The sequence below is a fragment of the Bombina bombina genome, chromosome 1 (assembly GCF_027579735.1).
Source record: "Bombina bombina isolate aBomBom1 chromosome 1, aBomBom1.pri, whole genome shotgun sequence".
NCBI classification, from domain to species: Eukaryota; Metazoa; Chordata; class Amphibia; order Anura; family Bombinatoridae; genus Bombina; species Bombina bombina.
Window position 1 is genome coordinate 1454081727 of NC_069499.1, and position 22630 is coordinate 1454104356.

Consider the following 22630-nt stretch of genomic DNA (forward strand, 5'->3'; position numbering starts at 1 on the left):
GGATGGCTTTAATTATTTCAATCTCAGTGATAGGCGAATTTATAACCTGTACTGTATTAGTAGTTAAGGATGGATAAAATATTTTCTCCCAGTATTTTATTCTATGTAAATGATTAGATTATCTGTAAGCATAGATCTCTCTATAATAATCAGTAAAGATCTCCATTATTTCTTCAGGGGTTTCACAAATATCATCTTCCTTTTGTATTCTCTGAATTACAGGTAATTTATTATTATTTTTGACTAAAGTGGCCAGTAGTTTGCCCGATTTATTACTGTGTCTATAAAATTTAGCCTGAAGCCTAAAATCTTTCTGAATGGTTTCTTTAAACAAAAACATATCTCTTTCTTTTTTAGCCCTGTGATATCTAGCCCAGTTTTAGACTGAAGATAGTTGTTGTAGGATTTAGTGACAGATTGAGAGACTTGTTTCTCTCTTTCTCTGTGTTTCCTTTTCAACCATACACTATAGGCCAAAATTTCCCCTTGCCTGTTTCCCAGAATATTTCCGGCTTATCAATATATTCTCTATTATAATGTAGATATTCATCAAATTTAGTTTTAAGCCAGTTTTTGAACTTAATATTAGTGTATAAATATTTAGGGAAGTGGAAGCGCAAAGGATATTCAATATGGTTTCTATTGTGAATTTGCAAGAGAATCGGGTCATGATCCAATATACATATTTTGTAGATATCAGTTTTAACTCTCATTTTGGCAATGTTATCGTCTACCAAGAAAATATCTATTCTAGACAGAGATTTATGAGTTTTTGATAAACAAGAATATTTCCTAATTTCAGGATTTTGTATCCTCCAGATATCTCTCAGGGCGAGATTTAGAGAAATGGTTCCAAATAGTCTAGTCTCTAAGTGGTCTCTTTTAGACTTTGTGGGATTGGGCTTTTGTCTGAGTCTATCAAGAAGGGATTGGGGAGCTATCTTGAAGTCTCCCCCCAATAAAAGATAACCCTGGCCAAACTGTATGATCCTCAACTGGAGAGAGTCCCAAAATTCTCCGCAAAAATAGTATCTGCCCTCAGGGTCCGTATCCACGAATAAAATTTTGTGGTTAATTTTTTTTCCAATTAAAATAGCTACCCCCTCTTCCTTTTTAGGCTGGAGGAAGCTATGACCTTTCCTACCCACGAAAATTTTAATTTTTTTGCTTCTTCAATGCTTAAGTGTGTTTCCTGAAGTAATACAACATCAGAGCTCAGTTTTCTCAAATGTGCTATAATGGTCTTACTTTTGATGGGGGATGTAATTCCCCCTATATTCCAGGAAATAATGTTCAATATAGAAGATCTAATCATGCCTCTTCAGAGAAAAAAGAATAGAGAAAAAAAAAAAGGGGAGTGCCCCCTCTCCTCCGAATCCTCCCCAATCTCCCTCCCGCTTCCAGGTGGTCGTGGATCTCTCCCCAACCTGGACCCTCTCCCATATATTAAAGAAGAACCAAGCTAATTTTTACCAGTACATGGATCAGAACAAATTCTCTTTTAGCTAACTCCTGATAAAATTTATTTTACTACCTGGGATTTCTCTGCTTTTCTAATTTTGTCAAAGAGGAAGGTTTGATCTTTGGCAGTAATTTTTCATCTAGCTGGATAGATTATGGTCGCTTGTACTCCCAGATTGATAAACTTGGTACAGAGTGGGGATAGCTCCTTCCTCTTAAGGGACGTCTCATATGAGAAGTCCTGGAAGAGAAGTATTTTGGATCCATCTAACATGATAGGTTGTTTTTTATGAAATTGTCGCAAGAAAGTAACCTTATCTTGAAAGTTCAGAAACCTAGCCAAGACTGGTCTTGGCTTGGAGTTTGCCTTTCCATCAGGAGTTGGACCCCCCACTTTGTGTGCTCTTTCTATAAGAAAAGGTGTTTTAGCAGTAGGAATGTCCAGCAGTTGTGCTAGTATAACCAAAATAAACCTAATTAGGTCTTCCCGATTCCTGTTCTCAGGAAGGCCTATAATGCGAATATTGTTTTTTCTGGAGCGGTTTTCCAGATCTTCTAGTTTATATTGTCATTTGTTAATAGCAAGACTGTTGTTTTCCACTATAGGTCTAAAAGGCTCTTGAGTGTCTTCCAGATCTGATATACTTTTCTCTGCCTCTTGAAGTCTATTTGAAAACTGTCTAACGTCAGTAGTAAGCAATAATATGTCTTGTTTAATTTCATCTCTGAGGGTTTCAAATTTTGGGGTCAGAGCTCCTGTGATACTCTCTACTAGCCCTTGCATATTCAAATTTTCGATAGTTTTAGTGATACTAGTAAGAGAGGGGGGAATTTCGGCTGGTGTTTCTACTATAATTTTATTCTTCCTTTCCCTTGACTTTGCCGCCATGGTTGAGGAAGAGTGTGGGGAGTGATTTGGTGATTTGAAAAATGTGTCCATTAAGGTGTGCTAAAATATAAATCAAGACGTCCCCCCTCCACACAGAAAACAAGGGGGGGGGGGGGAAGGTGATGACAAAAAAAAAAGGGGGGGGGAAAGCAAGTGAGGAGTGATTTGTGGCAGGAATTAAATAAAAAGTGTCCGGCAGATTAGGGGATAATAATATTTAACTAATGTTTACAAGGCGGGAGTGCGGCGGTTTAGGGGTTAATATGTTTATTATAGTGGCGGCGACGTTGGGGGCGGCAGATTAGGGGTTAATAAGTGTAGGTAGGTGGCGGCGACGACATTGGGGGCGGCAGATTAAGGGTTAATAAATATAATGTAGGTGGTGGCGGTGTCCGGAGTGGCAGATTAGGGGTTAATAAGTGTAAGATTAGGGGTGTTTAGACTCGGGGTTCATGTTAGGGTGTTAGGTGTAAACATGCATTTTATTTCCCCATAGGAATCAATGGGGCTGCGTTAGGGAGCTTTACGCTGCTTTTTTGCAGGTGTTAGACTTTTTTTCAGCCGGCTCTCCCGTTAATTCCTATGGGGAAATCGTGCACGAACACGTACGACCAGCTCACCGCTGATTTAAATTTTGCTCAACGCTCACTTCTTGTCTTTTAATGACGGGTTTCTGAAAACTCGTAATACCAGCGCTGTAGGTAAGTGAGCGGTGAGAGAAAACTGCTCGTTAGCACCGCATAGCCTCTAACGCAAAACTCGTAATCTGGGCCTATATGTTCTATTTGATTCATAAAATAAAATTTTGGGGTTTCATGTCCCTTTAAGGTAATTTTTTAAGTGAGATATTAAAGGGACAGTAAACTTATGTTATATAATTCTGTACATTAGTCTGTCTAATCATAGCATGCCCGATCGTGCCATTGGACTGAATGTAGCTCGCTCCTGCTACCAGACCAGAGCGGGAGTGAGCAACATTCAGTTCAATGGTGCGATCAGGCGCGCTGTGATTAGACAGAGTGCCCGCAAAGTGCTTTTGATAACCAAGACCTGATCAGAAGAGCCTGAAGAGGAGACAAGGGGGTCAATTTATTAAAGTCTGGCAGACATGATACGCTGTAGCATATCATGTCCTCCAGACATCGCTGAATGCGGACAGCATACGCTGTCCGTATTCAGCATTGCACAAGCAGTTCTAGTGAACTGCTTGTGCAATACCAACCCCTGCAGATTCGGGGGAGTCAATCAACCTGATCGTATAGGATTGGGCGGATTGCTGTACGCAGCCTCAGAAGTGGCGTATGAGTTATGGAGCAGCGGTCTATAGATGGCTGCTTTTTAACTCCTGTTTCTGGTGAGCCTAAAGGCCAATTAGGCCAATAATAAATTGACCCCAAGGTAAGTGCAACTTTGATAGCAAAAATCTCTCAAAGCTTTTAATTTTGAAAGCTTCCACTAAGATAATGTTATATAATTCTGCGCTATGTGCAGAATTATATAACATTATTTTAAAAGATTACTGTCCCTTTAATATCCAGTACTGTTTATCTTCTAGACCAAAACCTTGTCACATTAAAACTGATATGAATATATCTGTAATGAATCTAAATTCTAGATCATTGTATATTAAGTACATCTAAAATGGCATCAGTGTGTTTTTTTCTATGCACAAAAACAATATTCTTTGTAAAAAGTCTTGACATAGGGCCAGATTACGCGTGGAGCACAAACGTTTACGCGCAGGTTAAAGTGCGCTGGTATTACAAGTTGAAAGTAAAAGTAATCACATGAGCGCAATCACGATTTACGCTAGAATGATTACCGCGTCCTCAGAGCTGTGGTTAAATGTTTTGCGAAATAAAAGTATAGTTACACTCATAATAGCATCATCTAATAACAATTATTTAAAAAAATAATAATGCGCACAAAAGTTATAAGGGCTCAAAATTTGAGGTCTCAGGTGCTGGAAAAAGGCAGATGAAGAGCTTTAACATTGAGACACATACATATACATGTCTAAAGATAGATATGTGTATGTATATATATATTTCCACTGTGTATCTGCACTCGCAATTCAAAGATAGTCAGCAACCAGGGTGCTCAGTCAAAATTTCAATAAGTATCAACAAGTAGGGACTGCACTCGCTGGATTCAGTTCAAATAATACCTTATTTATTCAATTGTGACGTTTCGGGGTACGCAAACCCCTTCCTCAGACCAAACACAGTGCACAAGAAACAAAGTGACTTTTAACCCAAATAAACCCCTCCCATCTTACATTCCAAGAAATTGCGCCAAAACCGTATCCATGGAGACCAGGTAGTTACCTGGCAACCATGTTACACATACAATTTAAGGCATTCAAATAACAGTGGTGTGATTATTACTTCCTAACTGTTAATAAGGCAAAAAGAAACACCAGTGTGTAAACACTTATGTGTATAAAAACTGTGAAGACATCATGCTTAATATATACCTTTAAAATTCAGTATATCAAATCATATACAATATAGGTAAAATCATTTGAGTAAATATATAAACCCCTCTGCAACAACGTAGCTTATATGTTCAAGTTTACACACTAATCGGTGTATTATTCGGCACCAGATAATGTGAGGCTATTTAGACACATAGTTACAGTTTGCGTGGCTAAATGCAATTATTGCAAAGATGAGCTTCATATTTAGTGTTAGAGAGAATAAATGTTATCATTTAATATACACATTTAACCTTTGCTCAGTGAGTTAGGGATTAATGGAATGATCATATCGGATTAGGTATAATATTAGTTACTCACTGTATATTATGAATTGCTGCTAATCGTTCCCCAGCTGCTGTGCTGTTCAAAGAGTCTGTAGTGTGTCAGTTGGGCGCTAGTTACAGACTCAGCCAATCAACGGCTTGTTTAGTCAGCCGCATGGCTCATTAGCATACCGTGACGTCACCGGGCTTTGCAACTAGACTCTGTATTAGCGTGGCTAATTTGCATATTGAGATCGTACCTGTCAGAGCGTGATTTTCAATACTGTTTACGCTCAGTGTTTATGTGCTTGGTAGTGCTAAGGTGGTGTCCTAATGTTGCAAGCGTAGTTCATAAGTTATATCTTGGAGCCCAACATTTACCTTGTATGCCGTATGTGTGATTATAGCAAGACCGATTAGGGACAAAAAAATGTCAAACAGCCCCTGTTAGATCAATGCCTATCTTAGGGCTCGCTTCCATTGAGTCGTTAAAAATGGAGCCGTAAGCTACCGAAGCGGCCGACAGCTAAAAGTAATTTACGGCTCCATTTTAGTACCAGGTTTCCATTGAAATATTTTGTGGATAGCGTGCAGTCGCTCTTTTCGTGTTACTGAAAATTAACGTTGTGTTAACGCTTCCATCTGATGTCGGATTTCTTGAAAATCAATTAGTTGCTAAGGTAACCCGACCTTACGCTATAGAATTTAGGTTTAACGTCCGTGCTCCTTACCGGTGATCACCTCTCAAGAAAAATAAAGATACACTTATCCATATTTTTAATAATCAAATACTATTTTTTAATATAATTATATTTTCCACTTCATAAATATAAGTAATATGTATTGCTGCCCTAGGCTTAGGTCTAGTTTGCATTCTGTAGATATGTTCTTGCATATATTATTATATTTAAATATATACTGATATTTCTATTAGAATATAAGTTCAACTATTATTATACATGAGACAACAATAAATATTACTTATAACAATTTATTTCTACATTAAAACACTTGCATTATTTGCAAGTTTTATAATTTCAATAGAAAATAGGTCTCAAACGCATAATTTTCCTCTTTTACACCTAGTTGAGCTGGGTGTAATATTTCTCAATGTATCGACAGCCTCCGACAGTATATTAACTGTTTGCGCTTTCATTGGAAACATGGTATAATTTATCGATTAACGACTTCTATTACTTTCTATGGGACGCAAAGATGTTTTCGGCAGCCGGAGTCCAGCTGCCAATATTGAGGTATAACGCGCCATTGGAAACAGTCGATAAACGATATTGCTTTTGACAGCATATTTAACGGTTTGCGAGTGCACGCAAACTGAATTATGACTCAATGGAGGCAAGCCCTTAGTTGGTTAGTCACCTGTGTGAGTGTAATAATGAACAATTAGCAGCAATTCATAATATACAGTGAGTAACTAATATTATACCTAATCCGATATGATCATTCCATTAATCCCGATATGATCATTCCATTAATCCCTAACTCACTGAGCAAAGGTTAAATGTCTATATTAAATGATAACATTTATTCTCTCTAACACTAAATATGAAGCTCATATTTGCAATAATTGCATTTAGCCACGCAAACTGTAACTATGTGTCTAAACAGCCTAACATTATCTGGTGCCGAATAATACACCGATTAGTGTGTAAACTTGAACATATAAGCTACGTTGTTGCAGAGGGGTTTATATATTTACTCAAATGATTTTACCTATATTGTATATGATTTGATATACTGAATTTTAAAGGTATATATTAAGCATGATGTCTTCACAGTTTTTATACACATAAGTGTTTACACACTGGTGTTTCTTTTTGTCTTATTAACAGTTAGGAAGTAATAATCACACCACTGTTATTTGAATGCCTTAAATTGTATGTGTAACATGGTTGCCACAACTTGCCAGGTAACTACCTGGTCTCCATGGATACGGTTTTGGCGCAATTTCTTGGAATGTAAGATGGGAGGGGTTTATTTGGGTTTAAAGTCACTTTGTTTCTTGTGCACTGTGTTTGGCCTGAGGAAGGGGTTTGCGTACCCCGAAACGTCACAATTGAATAAATAAGGTATTATTTGAACTGAATCCAGCGAGTGCAGTCCCTACTTGTTGATACATATATATATATATATATATATATTTATATGTATTTATATGTGTATATATATATATATATATATATATATATATATGTATTTATATGTGTATATATATATATATATGTATTTACAGACATACATACACATATAATACATATGTACACATGTGTATATATAGTGCATTAGAGCCCTTTGCAGTTAAGTACATGAAAACACATTTATGCAATATTCATATTTAATAAAGGTTTTATCTATGTATTTACTGTAAATATTTGACATTCCAATGTTCTGTATTTAAAAATAGATATTCCTATATATATATCTGTGTATATATATACCAATATACCATCATGTATATATAAATATATAGGTATAGTTATATATTGTACCAAGATATCATCATATATCATCATATATAGAGAGAGAGAGAAATATGTATTTATGAATAAATAGAACATACATTTTTTTTCAGCTTTTTGCGCAGGTTGGTTCAGTGCTTGTGCGAAAACGTTTTACTTTCAACTGCACACAATTTTATACTTGTGTCTTAAGTTCTCATGAAAAAAAAGGGTAAATTAGACAGCGGATAGACATTATGTTTTGCGTAAGAGCTGGATTTAATAATACGTGGAAACTAAGAGCTAAGATGGACAGAGTTATTTTGTCAATATAATTGTGAACAAAATCATTTGAATGCCTGCTAGAATAAATATAATGAACACATTTCTTTAAAAAAGAGTTTATTCACCTGTAATACCCTCACAGTGAATTCTCCAAGCTTCACAAAGGTCAATGGTTTTTCCTTCAGTCTGCTGCCCAGACAGTCAGTTCTTGAAAACATCCTATTTTATTCTCATGTACTCCAGGAAAACAATCCAATATGTTTTGTGCTGCCCAGTAATTTGCTGTTCCAAGGAAGCTGAATTTGTCCTCTGTGGATAGCTGTTATTTGCTGAAGATCAGTCATATATAGAGAGGGAGTGAGTATTTAACCAAATATTATTATTATTATTATTAATAATGGTAATATTATTATTATGCTCAGGCCTGACTTATGGGCAGGTTAAGAGGGACACCCGCCCAGGGCCCCACTTTTTGGCGGGGTCCCGCAATGTCAGAGGTAAGATTATGAGATGATGCAATGTATATGTTGTATTTAGTTTATGAGAAGTGTTTATAGCATCATGAGGTCAAATATTGTGTGTTTTTTTTTTATAGGTTTACTGAATGTTGACATGAGGGTGGGTCAAACAAGTGGCAGGGCATACAGTGGAGGGCAATAAGGGCTGTGGGCTGAGGGGCCCCACAAATGTATCCTGCCCAGCGCCCCGCAAATGTTAAGGTTGGCCCTGGTTATGCTACATGAATTGGGATGGGTAGGATTCTAGAATGTATGTATCAATTCCTGAGATATGTGTAATGTGTTTGATCTGTAACAAACGTCTCTGCAATGACAGGCCCTGGAATCCTGAAAATTGATAGCTTTTCTTCTTCAACTGCCAAGAACTTACTTAGTAGGAGGATGACTTGTGTATCCAGTGAAAGCTGCACTAACATATGTGCATACAAACTGAAAAGTATTTCTACCCTAGAGGAGGGTCATCATCAAGCTGTCACATCATCCTCATTTCTAAGAAATAGTTAATTGACTTTTTTTTACACTTTATCTGTTATCAGCTACAGCAAAAGGACACTACTCCTTACTAATTATTCTGGACCGATAAGCTGCTTTTGACACAGTTGACCATCCTCTCCTCTTACAAATCCCTCTCATGGTTTGCTTCATATGTCTCAACAACATATATGATTCTTTGCCTCTCTCAGTTGGAGTACCGCAAGGCTCTGTCTTGGGTCCCTTGCTTTTTTCTCTCTGTACATCCTCCCTTGGAAAATGTATATCCTCCACTGGGTTCCAGTACCACTTATATGCTGATGATACCCAAATCTATCTTTCCTCTCTTGATATCTCGACCTATTTACTCAACCAGATTACCAGCTGTCTCTCTGCAATTTCCTCTTGGATGTCCTCGCACTACCCGCAACTCAATCTGTCTAAAACTGAGCTGCTTCTTATACCCCCCTCTTCGAGACATCCAAAACCTGACATTTCTCTGACAGTTGGAGACTATTCTCAACACCTCACCCCATGTCTGCAGTCTTGGCATCACACTTGACTAAGAACTCACATTCACCCCACATATACAAGTGCTTACCAAATCCTGCTATGCTCACTTACACAACATTTCCTGAATTTGTCCCTTCCTTACTACAAAAATACTAATTAATTCCCTCATTTTGTCACACATTGACTATTGCAATCTAATTCTAAATGCCCTTCCCAAACACCGCCTCTCCTCCCTCCAATCTATTATGAATGCTTCAGCTAGGCTCATCAACCTACGTCGCCAATCTGCATCAGCTGCTCTGCCAGTTTCTACACTGGCTCCCCGTACACTTCCATATGTGATATTGTGAGTATATCCCCAATGTGCTACAATCTGTCAATGCAACAGATGTCCATTTGGCTAGAGTTATATATGTACTTGCAGTTACATCCGAGTTCACTGTGTCTCTGTATTACACCAACCCCACAGGTACTAAACTGACGATCCGCTCATGTGGGATACTCCACAAGAAACCAGCTACAATGATCCAATCAGTGTAGCAGAATTTTTGTCACGTGTTGGTATGTAGTTTTAGTGCTGAATTTGAATCTGTGGGGCAGTTCGGATCATGTTTTGAGCAGTTCCGGTATCAGAGGTTTTAGAACAATGTCTTAATCCTGTACGGCTGAATTATTCACAGTGTGTGAAGGAGCCCATGTGAGTGGAAGAGCGACTTAGTACCTTGCAGGGTTGGTGTAACACGAAGGCACAGTGAACTTGGATGTAACCACAAGTACATATATAGCTCTAGCCAAACAAACAACTGTTGCATTGACATATTGTAGCACATTGGGGATAAACTCACAATATCGCATATCATGAGCAGCAACGCACTACTAGGAATTAGCTGCTGATTGGTGGCTGCACATATATACATCTTGTCATTGGCTAGATGTGTTCATCTAGTTCATCTAGCTCTCTGTTGTGCATTGCTGCTTATCCAACAAAGGATACCAAGAAAACAAAGCAAATATGATAATAAAAGTAAACTGGAAGGTTATTTAAAATTGCATGCTCTGTCTGAATCATGAAAATTTAATTTTGATTTTGTACTTTCCCTTTAAGAACTGCGAAAGATGCATGCTTTGTGTATGGAAAAAGAACGTGTAGATTTTATTATTCACCATGAAAACATAACCAGTACTAATATATCTGTGTATCACTTCTTACCAGGACTGGACATTTAAAGGTGGAGCAGACTACATCAGTTAGACCTCTGTCAGCTAGGTAGCCATAATACACCAGATATCTTATCCTGCAGCATCTCTATTTAACAGCCAGACAGATAAGGTACTTTCTGCTTTACAAAATAGGCAGATTGTAACAGCGTTAATACTGTTACCCATATTAAGAGAGGATGGTATATAGCAGCAAGGCCCACAAAGGAGCCCAGCCCATCTGGCATTTGCGCTGTATGCCCTATGGCCAGTCAGGGCCTGATTCTTACCGAGATGAAGGTGTGCTGCAGCCTTAAAGCTTTATTTGTCACAAATAGCAGTTTACACATATTGCAGCCACAAAGACTAACCCTGATGCTAATCCTAGCCCTAACCCTTGCACTATTGTTAGCCCTAATGCTAAGCCTTACCCTAGTACTAAATATTAATAAAGGATGATATCAGGCTGACGTCCACAGAATGCTTTGACAATAATAATATGTGGATATAAAAGGCAGATATTGTGTGCTGGACATATTTCATGTAATAATGCCACCATCAACATTTTTCTTTCAGTTCTTATGACTGGTTAGAACTCATAATTTAAAATTATTTTTACATGTGCAGTTAGCCTAAGAGATTGGGGTAGCTCTTTCTAATCTTCACCTTATAGCTATATATCTATATATATATATATATATATATATATATATATATATATATATATATATATATATATATATAACACACAGAGAAAACCCAGCACTCACTTGCAAGCTCTCAGCTAAGATTTAAAAGCAAAACTGGAAAGGTTAGTCACCGCATCTGGCCAAATGGGACAAGCTCAGGTACCACGTCAAGGTCCTCTCCAATACCTGAGACCCTAAAACAGCCACACAATGCAAGCTTTCAAATCCAAACAAACTGAAAACAAAAAAACATAATTTATGTAAGAACTTACCTGATAAATTCATTTCTTTCATATTAGCAAGAGTCCATGAGCTAGTGACGTATGGGATATACATTCCTACCAGGAGGGGCAAAGTTTCCCAAACCTTAAAATGCCTATAAATACACCCCTCACCACACCCACAAATCAGTTTAATGAATAGCCAAGAAGTGGGGTGATAAGAAAAAAGTGCGAAAGCATAAAAAATAAGGAATTGGAATAATTGTGCTTTATACAAAAAAATCATAACCACCACAAAAAAAGGGTGGGCCTCATGGACTCTTGCTAATATGAAAGAAATGAATTTATCAGGTAAGTTCTTACATAAATTATGTTTTCTTTCATGTAATTAGCAAGAGTCCATGAGCTAGTGACGTATGGGATAATGACTACCCAAGATGTGGATCTTTCCACGCAAGAGTCACTAGAGAGGGAGGGATAAAATAAAGACAGCCAATTCCTGCTGAAAATAATCCACACCCAAAATAAAGTTTAATGAAAACATAAGCAGAAGATTCAAACTGAAACCGCTGCCTGAAGTACTTTTCTACCAAAAACTGCTTCAGAAGAAGCAAACACATCAAAATGGTAGAATTTAGTAAAAGTATGCAAAGAGGACCAAGTTGCTGCTTTGCAAATCTGATCAACCGAAGCTTCATTCCTAAACGCCCAGGAAGTAGAAACTGACCTAGTAGAATGAGCTGTAATCCTTCGAGGCGGAGTTTTACCCGACTCGACATAGGCATGATGAAATAAAGATTTCAACCAAGATGCCAAAGAAATGGCAGAAGCTTTCTGGCCTTTTCTAGAACCGGAAAAGATGACAAATAGACTAGAAGTCTTTCGGAAAGACTTAGTAGCTTCAACATAATATTACAAAGCTCTAACAGCATCCAAAGAATGCAATGATGTCTTCTTAGAATTCATAGGATTAGGACATAATGAAGGAACCACAATTTCTCTACTAATGTTGTTAGAATTCACAACCTTAGGTAAAAAATTCAAAAGAAGTTTGCAGCACCGCCTTATCCTGATGAAAAATCAGAAAAGGAGACTTACAAGAAAGAGCAGATAATTCAGAGACTCTTCTGGCAGAAGAGATGGCCAAAAGAAACAAAACTTTCCAAGAAAGTAATTTAATGACCAAAGAATGCATGGGTTCAAAAGGAGGAGCTTGAAGAGCCCCCAGAACCAAATTAAAACTCCAAGGAGGAGAAATTGACTTAATGACAGGTTTTATACGAACCAAAGCTTGTACAAAACAATGAATATCAGGAAGATTAGCAATCTTTCTGTGAAAAAGAACAGAAAGAGCAGAGATTTGTCCTTTCAAGGAACTTGCGGACAAACCTTTATCTAAACCATCCTGAAGAAACTGTAAAATTCTCGGTATTCTAAAAGAATGCCAAGAAAAATGATGAGAAAGACACCAAGAAATATAAGTCTTCCAGACTCTATAATATATCTCTCTAGATACAGATTTATGAGCCTGTCACATAGTATTAATCACAGAGTCAGAGAAACCTCTTTGACCAAGAATCAAGCGTTCAAACTCCATACCTTAAAATTTAAGGATTTGAGATCCTGATGGAAGAAAGGACCTTGCGACAGAAGGTCTGGTCTTAACGGAAGAGTCCACAGCTGGCAAGAGGCCATCCGGACAAGATCCGGATACCAAAACCTGTGAGGCCATGCTGGAGCTACCAGCAGAACAAACGAGCATTCCTTCAGAATCTTGGAGAATACTCTTGGAAGAAGAACTAGAGGCGGAAAGATATAGGCAGGATGATACTTCCAAGGAAGTGATAATGCATCCACTGCCTCCGTCTGAGGATCCCGGGATCTGGACAGATACCTGGGAAGTTTCTTGTTTAGATGAGAAGCCATCAGATCTATTTCTGGGAGTTCCCACATTTGAACAATCTGAAGAAATACCTCTGGGTGAAGAGACCATTCGCCCGGATGCAACGTTTGGCGACTGAGATAATCCGCTTCCCAATTGTCTATACCTGGGATATGAACCACGGAGATTAGACAGGAGCTGGATTCCGCCCAAACCAAAATTCGAGATACTTCTTTCATAGCCAGAGGACTGTGAGTCCCTCCTTGATGATTGATGTATGCCACAGTTGTGACATTGTCTATCTGAAAACAAATGAACAACTCTCTCTTCAGAAGAGGCCAAGACTGAAGAGCTCTGAAAATTGCACGGAGTTCCAAAATATTGATCGGTAATCTCACCTCCTGAGATTCCCAAACCCCTTGTGCCGTCAGAGACCCCCACACAGCTCCCCAACCTGTAAGACTTGCATCTGTTGAGATTATAGTCCAGGTCGGAAGAACAAAGAAGCCCCCTGAACTAAACGATGGTGATCTGTCCACCACGTCAGAGAGTGTCGTATAATCGGTTTAAAGATATTAATTGAGATATCTTTGTGTAATCCCTGCACCATTGGTTCAGCATACAGAGCTGAAAAGGTCGCATGTGAAAACGAGCAAAGGAGATCGCGTCCTGCAGCAGTCATAAGACCTAAGATTTCCATGCATAAGGCTACCAAAGGGAATGATTGTGACTGAAGGTTTTGACAAGCTGATATCAATGTTAGACTTCTCTTGTCTGACAAAGACAGAGTCATAGACACTGAATCCATCTGGAAACCTAAAAAGGTTACCCTTGTCTGAGGAATCAATGAACTTTTTGGTAAATTGATCCTCCAACCATGATCTTGAAGAAACAACACAAGTCGATTCGTATGAGATTCTGCGAAATGTGAAGACTGAGCAAGTACCAAGATATCGTCCAAAATAAGGAAATACCAATACCCTGTTCTCTGATTACAGACAGAAGGGCACCGAGAACCTTTGAAAAAATTCTTGGAGCTGATGCTAGGCCAAACGGTAGAGCCACAAAACTGGTAATGCTTGTCTAAAAAGAGAATCTCAGAAACTAAAAGTGATCTGGATGAATCCGAAAATGCAGATATGCATCCTGTAAATCTATTGTAGACATATAATGCCCTTGCTAAACAAAAGGCAGGATAGTCCTACAGTTACCATCTTGAATGTTGGTATCCTTACATAACGATTCAATATTGATAGATCCGGAACTGGTCTGAAGGAATTGACCTTCTTTGGTACAATGAAGAGATAGAATAAAACCCCAGCCCCTGTTCCAGAACTGGAACTGGCATAATTACTCCAGCCAACTCTAGATCTGAAAAACATTTCAGAAAAGCTGAGCTTTTGCTGGGTTTACTGGGACACGGGAAAGAAAAAAATCTCTTTGCAGGAGGCCTTAACTTGAAGCCAATTCTGTACCTTTCTAAAACAATGTTCTGAAACCAGAGATTGTGAACGGAATTGATCCAAATTTCTTTGAAGAAAACGTAATCTGCCCCATACCAGCTGAGCTGGAATGAGGGCCGCACCTTCATGGGTACTTAGGAGCTGGCTTTGGGTTTCTATAAGGCTTGGATATATTCCAAACTGGAAATGGTTTCCAAACTGATACCGCTCCTGAGGATGAAGGAACAGGCTTTTGTTCCTTGTTGTGAGGAAAGGAACGAAAACGATTATTAGACCTGAATTTACCCTTAGATTTTTTATCCTTTGGTAAAAAAGTTCCCTTCCCTCCAGTAACAGTTGAGATAATAGAATCCAACTGAGAACCGAATAATTTATTACCCTGGAAAGAAAGGGATAGCAAAGTTGACTTAGAAGACATATCAGCATTCCAAGTTTTAAGCCATAAAGCTCTTCTAGCTAAAATAGCTAGAGACATATACCTGACATCAACTCTAATGATATCAAAGATGGTATCACAAATAAAATTATTAGCATGTTATAGAATAATAATAATGCTATAAGAATTATGATCTGTTACTTGTTGCGCTAAAGCTTCTAACCAAAAAGTTGAAGCTGCAGCAACATCCGCTAAAAATATAGCAGGAGTAGAGACAGCCCCATTAACCTTAGGGATTTTGTCCCAAAACTCTAATCTGTCAGATGGCACAGGATATAATTGCTTAAAACGTTTTAGAAGGAGTAAATGAATTACCCAAATTATTCCATTCCCTGGAAATTACTTCAGAAATAGCATCAGGGAGAGAAAACACTTCTGGAATAACTACAGGAGATTTAAAAACCTTATTTAAACGTTTAGATTTAGTATCAAGAGGACCAGAATCCTCTAATTCTAATGCAATTAATACTTCTTTAAGTAAAGAACGAATAAATTCCATCTTGAACAAATACGAAGATTTATCAGCATCAACCTCTGAGACAGAAACCTCTGAACCAGAAGAACCATTATCAGTATCAGAATGATGATGTTCATTTAAAAATTCATCTGAAAAAAGAGAAGTTTTAAAAGACTTTTATGTATACTAGAAGGAGAAATAACAGACATAGCCTTCTTAATGGATTTAAAAATAAAATCTCTTATGTTATCAGGAACACTCTGAGAATTAGATGTTGACAGAACAGCAACAGGTAATGTAACAGTACTAAAGGAAATTTTATCTGCATTAACAAGTTTATCATGACATTCAATACAAACAACAGCTGGAGAAACAGATACCAAAAGTTTATAGCAGATACACTTAGCTTGGTAGCTCCAGCACGGGGCAGCGATTTTCCTGAAGTATCTTCTGACTCAGTTGCAACGTGGAACATCTTGCAATATGTAATAGAAAAAACAACATATAAAGCAAAATTGATCAAATTCCTTAAATGACAGTTTCAGGAATGGGAAAAAAATGCCAGTGAACAAGCTTCTAGCAACCAGAAGCAATAAATAATGAGACTTAAATAATGTGGAGACAAAAATGACGCCCATATTTTTTAGCGCCAAATAAGACGCCCACATTATTTGGCGCCTAAATGCTTTTGGCGCCAAAAATGACGCCACATCCGGAATGCCGACACTTTTGACGCAAAAAACGTAAAAAAATGACGCAACTTCCGGCGACACGTATGACGCCGGAAACAGAAAAAAAATTTTGCGCCAAAAAAGTCTGCGCCAAGAATGACGCAATAAAATGAAGCATTTTCAGCCCCTGCGAGCCTAACAGCCCACAGGGAAAAAGTCAAATTTTTTAAGGTAAGAAAAAATGATTGATTCAAATGCATTATCCCAAATATGAAACTGACTGTCTGAAAATAAGGAATGTTGAACATCCTGAGTCAAGGCAAATAAATGTTTGAATACATATATTTAGAACTTTATAAACAAAGTGCCCAACCATAGCTTAGAGTGTCACAGAAAATAAGCTTACTTACTTACCCCAGGACACTCATCTACATGTTGTAGAAAGCCAAACCAGTACTGAAACGAAAATCAGCAGAGGTAATGGTATATATATAAGAGTATATCGTCGATCTGAAAAGGGAGGTAAGAGATGAATCTCTACGACCGATAACAGAGAACCTATGAAATAGACCCCGTAGAAGGAGATCATTGCATTCAAATAGGCAATACTCTCCTCACATCCCTCTGACATTCACTGCACGCTGAGAGGAAAACCGGGCTCCAACCTGCTGCGGAGCGCATATCAACGTAGAATCTAGCACAAACTTACTTCACCACCTCCATAGGAGGCAAAGTTTGTAAAAACTGATTTGTGGGTGTGGTGAGGGGTGTATTTATAGGCATTTTAAGGTTTGGGAAACTTTGCCCCTCCTGGTAGGAATGTATATCCCATACGTCACTAGCTCATGGACTCTTGCTAATTACATGAAAGAAAAGGGTGCACAGGAATATGTAATCACCCTAGACATATACAAAACACGGAAGGGAACTGCACTCTCATACCGGACCGGGTACACATCCTATGACCCTGCAACACGCTCAGCCCTGGGTGCCACTGGCACTCACAGGAATCTGTGCTGTCCCCAGAGCCACAAGCAGTTAACCCCAGACAGGTCTGGGTGCAAGAACCATAGGGAAAATTACAAAACAAATTAATACAACACACAGAGAAAACCCAGCACTCACTTGCAAGCTCTCAGCTAAGATTTAAAAGCAAAACTGGAAAGGTTAGTCACCCAGGGCTGAGCATGTTGCAGGGTCATAGGATGTGTACCCGGTCCGGTATGAGAGTGCAGTTCCCTTCCGTGTTTTGTATATGTCTAGGGTGATTACATATTCCTGTGCACCCTTTTTTTGTTTTCAGTTTGTTTGGATTTGAAAGCTTGCATTGTGTGGCTGTTTTAGGGTCTCAGGTATTGGAGAGGACCTTGACGTGGTACCTGAGCTTGTCCCATTTGGCCAGATGCGGTGACTAACCTTTCCAGTTTTGCTTTTAAATCTTAGCTGAGAGCTTGCAAGTGAGTGCTGGGTTTTCTCTGTGTGTTGTATTAATTTGTTTTGTAATTTTCCCTATGGTTCTTGCACCCAGACCTGTCTGGGGTTAACTGCTTGTGGCTCTGGGGACAGCACAGATTCCTGTGAGTGCCAGTGGCACCCAGGGCTGAGCATGTTGCAGGGTCATAGGATGTGTACCCGGTCCGGTATGAGAGTGCAGTTCCCTTCCGTGTTTTGTATATATATATATATATATATATATATATATATATATATATATATATATATATATATATATATATATATATATACACACACACACACACACACAGTATATATACACACACACACATTCAACTACCTAGTATTCCCTTTGCAACTCCAAAGATTGATTTTCCTATCATGATTGTTGATGCAAAACTGATAACCCACCTTAAGAGATGCTACTAGTCCATAGCAAAGTAGATAACAGTATTAACCCAAGACTCCCTGGATGAAAGTGAAACAAGCAACATTTTCAGATGTATTTTACAGCAAACGTAGCAAAATAAATAATGAATGTATATTGCAATAATTTTATTCTGTGTCTATGGAAACTGTGTGTTCCCAGTAAATATATATGTATATGCCGATATACATAATCATATACATATATATGTCTGTGTTAATATGTGTATATACACATATTAACACATAAATATATATGTATATCAGCATATACATATATATTTATATTTGCTGCCATCGCTGGCACTGATGTTCTGATACCGTCTCTGATGGCATCAGAACAAGGCTCTTATAGAAGCCTATGGAAGCACGCTCTCGTGAGCACAATGCTTCCCAGCGATATGAGCGCAAGGCCACATTCGCATTGCTGAAAACTTTTAATAGCAGCTCACATTATGGTGCGCTTGTATTACACAGTGGAGCTCAAATATTGCTTTTATCAAAGCGATATTTAGTGCTTCGCTTGTAATCTGGCACAATATGTTTGTTATGTTTTGAGTTTAATGAGCCTTAAAATGACAAGGGTGTAGTGGGAGGAAATATTAATTGTGATCTAGAGCAATGTTATTTCATAAATACTTTATGTTGTCAGTAATGCTGTACATGGCCAGTCATGAAGATAATCTCATGTATAATGTCAACCAGATTCAGTAAAACATGGAGATTTTTGTTGAGGTTCAATAACAAACTGGCAAAATAAAGTAAATCAGGGACATTTTAAATTAAAATGTAATTAACGATGAAGTCTACAGCAAGCAATATTCACAACATGAAAGCCTCAATATTTTCCCACCTAAATATAAAAATAACACTAGAGAAATACTAGACTTGTGCATGGTCGAAAAATTCGGTTCGGTTCGATTCAGATTTTTTCGAATTTCGGTTCGGATCGATTCAAATTCGGAAAATTTAGAATGAATTTGTTTCGCATTCATTCGGATTCGAATAAATTCGGCTGGATTCGGATCGGAAATTCGGAATTTCGGTATGTGTTAGGTGGGATGTGCTGTGTATTAGACTAGTATTATGTACTGTATATTAGGTGTAACCCATAGCAGAGTGATATAACCTAATATACTGTACAATACTAGTGTAATCCATGGCCATCCGAATTTACCGAATAAATCCGAACTAATTCGGATTTATTCAGTAGATTCGGTACTACCGTAATTCGGAAATTCAAATTGACCCGAATCTCCGAATTCAACAAATTCGTCCGAATTTGGATTCTGAACAAATCGAAACGCCAAATTATTCCAACAACAGGAATATATACTTTTATATCTTTTGGGAACCAAAAAGTTAATGTTGCCTAACATGGTATTTAGGTGGTTATTATTGCTTTATGCATAGTATATAAACCCATCATTGCTTTATCTATACCCATATGTTAATTGCCAGATCTTTTGGGTCCCTACTTTGGCACACATGACTCAGGAAATGGCTTAGCCCCTTTATTTTACAAATCTGGTCACAATCAACTAGACTACTCTTGGTTGGGCTCTTGTGGAAAATATGAGGGGATTAGTATTAGCATGAAGACCAGCTGAATAGATATTGCTAAAACCAAACAGGAATTGTATACTGCTAGAGTTAGAATACACACACATTAATGATCTTTTTTTTGCAGGTATCTTCTGTCTCTTGGAGCAAGGCAAGATATTCTGAATGATGATGGAGAAAAGCCATCTCAGCTTATAGACCCGGACTGCAAGGAATTGGTCCAGCTCTTTACACCAGAGGGGGTGATTGAGTGCCACCAGAAGTGACACCAAGGCCTAGGATAAGAATGACTGTGGGATAAACCCCCCCCCCATAAAATGGCCGCTGTAGAATCCTTGAGTGCTCACCCAGTGGACATGAACTGGAGAAGGTTACTCTAGCTTGTTTGGATTTAACCTTTTCTAGTGCCACAGGAACGTGCCCAGCCCAGGCCACTTCTGGTGACACAGACAGACACTGGATGTTGAACTGTCCTATCACAGATGTATAATGGTGTCTGTGTATTACAAGTCAATAAACACAAAAATATGCATAAAAACATTACTACAGGAGGGGTCCACCTGGCAACCCCACTGTGACTGGACTTAGTCTGAACATGGGGAACATTTGCCCCGATTACTTTTTAAAGGAATTTGGATTCATCATAATGTTTCTCTGGATGCAGAGTACTCTATGTTAATGTGCAGGACACTATATATTACTGTGAATAGAGTGATACATAAATGGATATCCGTGCACACAAAATAACATCTAAAAATCAGTCAAATTTGCCACAGTAAAAAAACTGTGCACACAGAAATGTAGCATAGTGTGACTGTGATGTGTACACATTCAAGACCAGTGTGTGACATGCAGTAGACTGTGTGCAAAGAGAAAGAGTATGAAATGTAGTTGTGTGGGACCCAGAACAGTGTGTGAGGTGTAGTGGAGTGTGTCTGTGTAAGGGTCAGAGCAGTGTGTGAGGTGTGTAAGACTCAGAAGTGTGTAAAGTGTAATGGTGTGTCCGTGTAAAGGACAAGAGCAGTCTGTAAGGTGTAGTAGTGTGAGTGTGTAAGGGCCAAAGCAGAGTGTGAGGTGTGTACAGAGGCTGTGTTTCTAAAAGTGGGGGGCAGAGGTGTGTGTGTGTTAGGGTAAGAGGAGTGTGTGAGTTGTAATGATGTGTGTGTGAGAACCAAAGCAGTGCGTGAGGTGCAGTGTTTTGTGTGTGTGTGTCAGGACCAGAGCACTTTGTGAGGTGTAATGGAGTCTGTGTGTAAGACTCAGAGCAGTGTGTGAGGTATGGTGGTGGTGTGTGTATGTGTGTCACAATAAGAGCAGTGAGTGAAATGTAGTGGTGTGTGTAAAGGCTGTGACACACTGCAAGCAGAGCGACGCGCAGCATGTAGATGCAGCTGTGCGCGCTCAGTGTGTCTTGCCTTTTCATCTCTGAGCAATCTGCTGCATCAGTTCGCGTAGCTAAGCGCTCAGAGATGAAATATTTGAACTTCAGAAGCGATGCGACGCGGAGCGAAGCAGCTGCATCGCCCCGCACCGCATCGCTTGCAGTGTGTCACGGGCTTAAGACTGAGAGCAGTGTGTGAGGTGTAGTGGTGTGTGTGTCACAACAAAAGCAGTGTGTGTCACAACAAGAGAAGTGTGTGAGGTGTAGGGGTGTGTGTATGAGGCTCAGAGCAATGCGTAAGTATAGGGGTGTGTGTGTGAGAAAAGCTCAAAGCACTTGAAAAGGGAGCTAGTTCTATCCTGCAAGGGCTCACACAGTCACAAACCCCTTTATATTGTACACAAGCAGACTGTAACCATGTTGCTTTATATCAAACATCAGGATGTGTGTGGAGCAAACAAGCACATTAAAGGAACAAAACTGTTAAGGCTGTGACACACTGCAAGCGGAGCGACGCGCAGCGTGTAGATGCAGCTGTGCGCGCTCAGTGTGTCCTGCCTTTTCATCTCTGAGCACTCTGATGCGTCAGGTCGCGTAGCTAAGCGCTCAGAGATGAAATATTTGAACTTCAGAAGCGATGCGACGTGGAGCGAAGCAGCTGCTTTGCCTAGCGCCGCATCGCTTGCAGTGTGTCACAGCCTTTAATTTTTTTATGCATGCACAATATATATCAGCAAATAATCACTGCATTACAGTAAAATATAAAATTATTTTTTTTTGTATGAGCAACATTGGCCAATAATGCACCTCTGGAAAAACCTGATCTAATTAAAATATTTGGTCTTCTTTGCAGTGGCCAATCAGAGGCTGTTGTAGAGTAACATGAGGCTCACTGTAGCATTGCTGTATAATGTACGACTGAAAATGTAAGACTTCCCACTCCCATCTGAGAAGCTGGAGTGCAATTCTGTAGAATGCAGAACCCCGACACTGCTACATGCTGCAAAATGATTGGGCGATATGTGCGGAGCTTGTTTATCTCTCTCTCCTTAATTAGCCACTAAAAGATAGTAAGATAAATATTCAAGGGGAGTCGCCCATGACTTAAAAACAGTGGATTGTTTTCTAATAAAATTACAGTTTTAAATGCTTTTAAAACATTGATTTTGTCTGCAGATATTTTGCAAATGCAACAAATAATTTCTGAGGCATAAATAAAAACTTTACTTAAATGTCCCTTTAATTTGGCACTCTCTGGCTTCCAAGGCTTTAAGTATTTGTGGTATGATATGAGTTAATTTAGTGTAAAAATAATAATGAGAGGGTGTGGTATACACCACCGTGTACCACACCCTTAGGGGGCGCCTCCTTATCCCAAATGCAAATAACAATAAAAACACATAGAATAACCAGTGAATATAACAACACAAAATGAAATAATCAGTATATATAAA

The 22630-nt window shown here is 38.7% G+C and overlaps 1 protein-coding gene across 1 annotated transcript in view; it reads left to right on the forward strand.

Annotated features, from left to right (window-relative positions):
* PPP1R27 (protein phosphatase 1 regulatory subunit 27) overlaps positions 1–22412 on the forward strand; it is a 60788-nt gene extending 38376 nt beyond the window's left edge. The window contains exon 3 of the mRNA XM_053705886.1: positions 19923–22412. Coding sequence (XP_053561861.1) covers positions 19923–20061 — 139 coding nt within the window. The 3' untranslated portion in view covers positions 20062–22412. The remainder of the gene's footprint in view (positions 1–19922) is intronic.
* Positions 22413–22630: the final 218 nt, after the last annotated feature.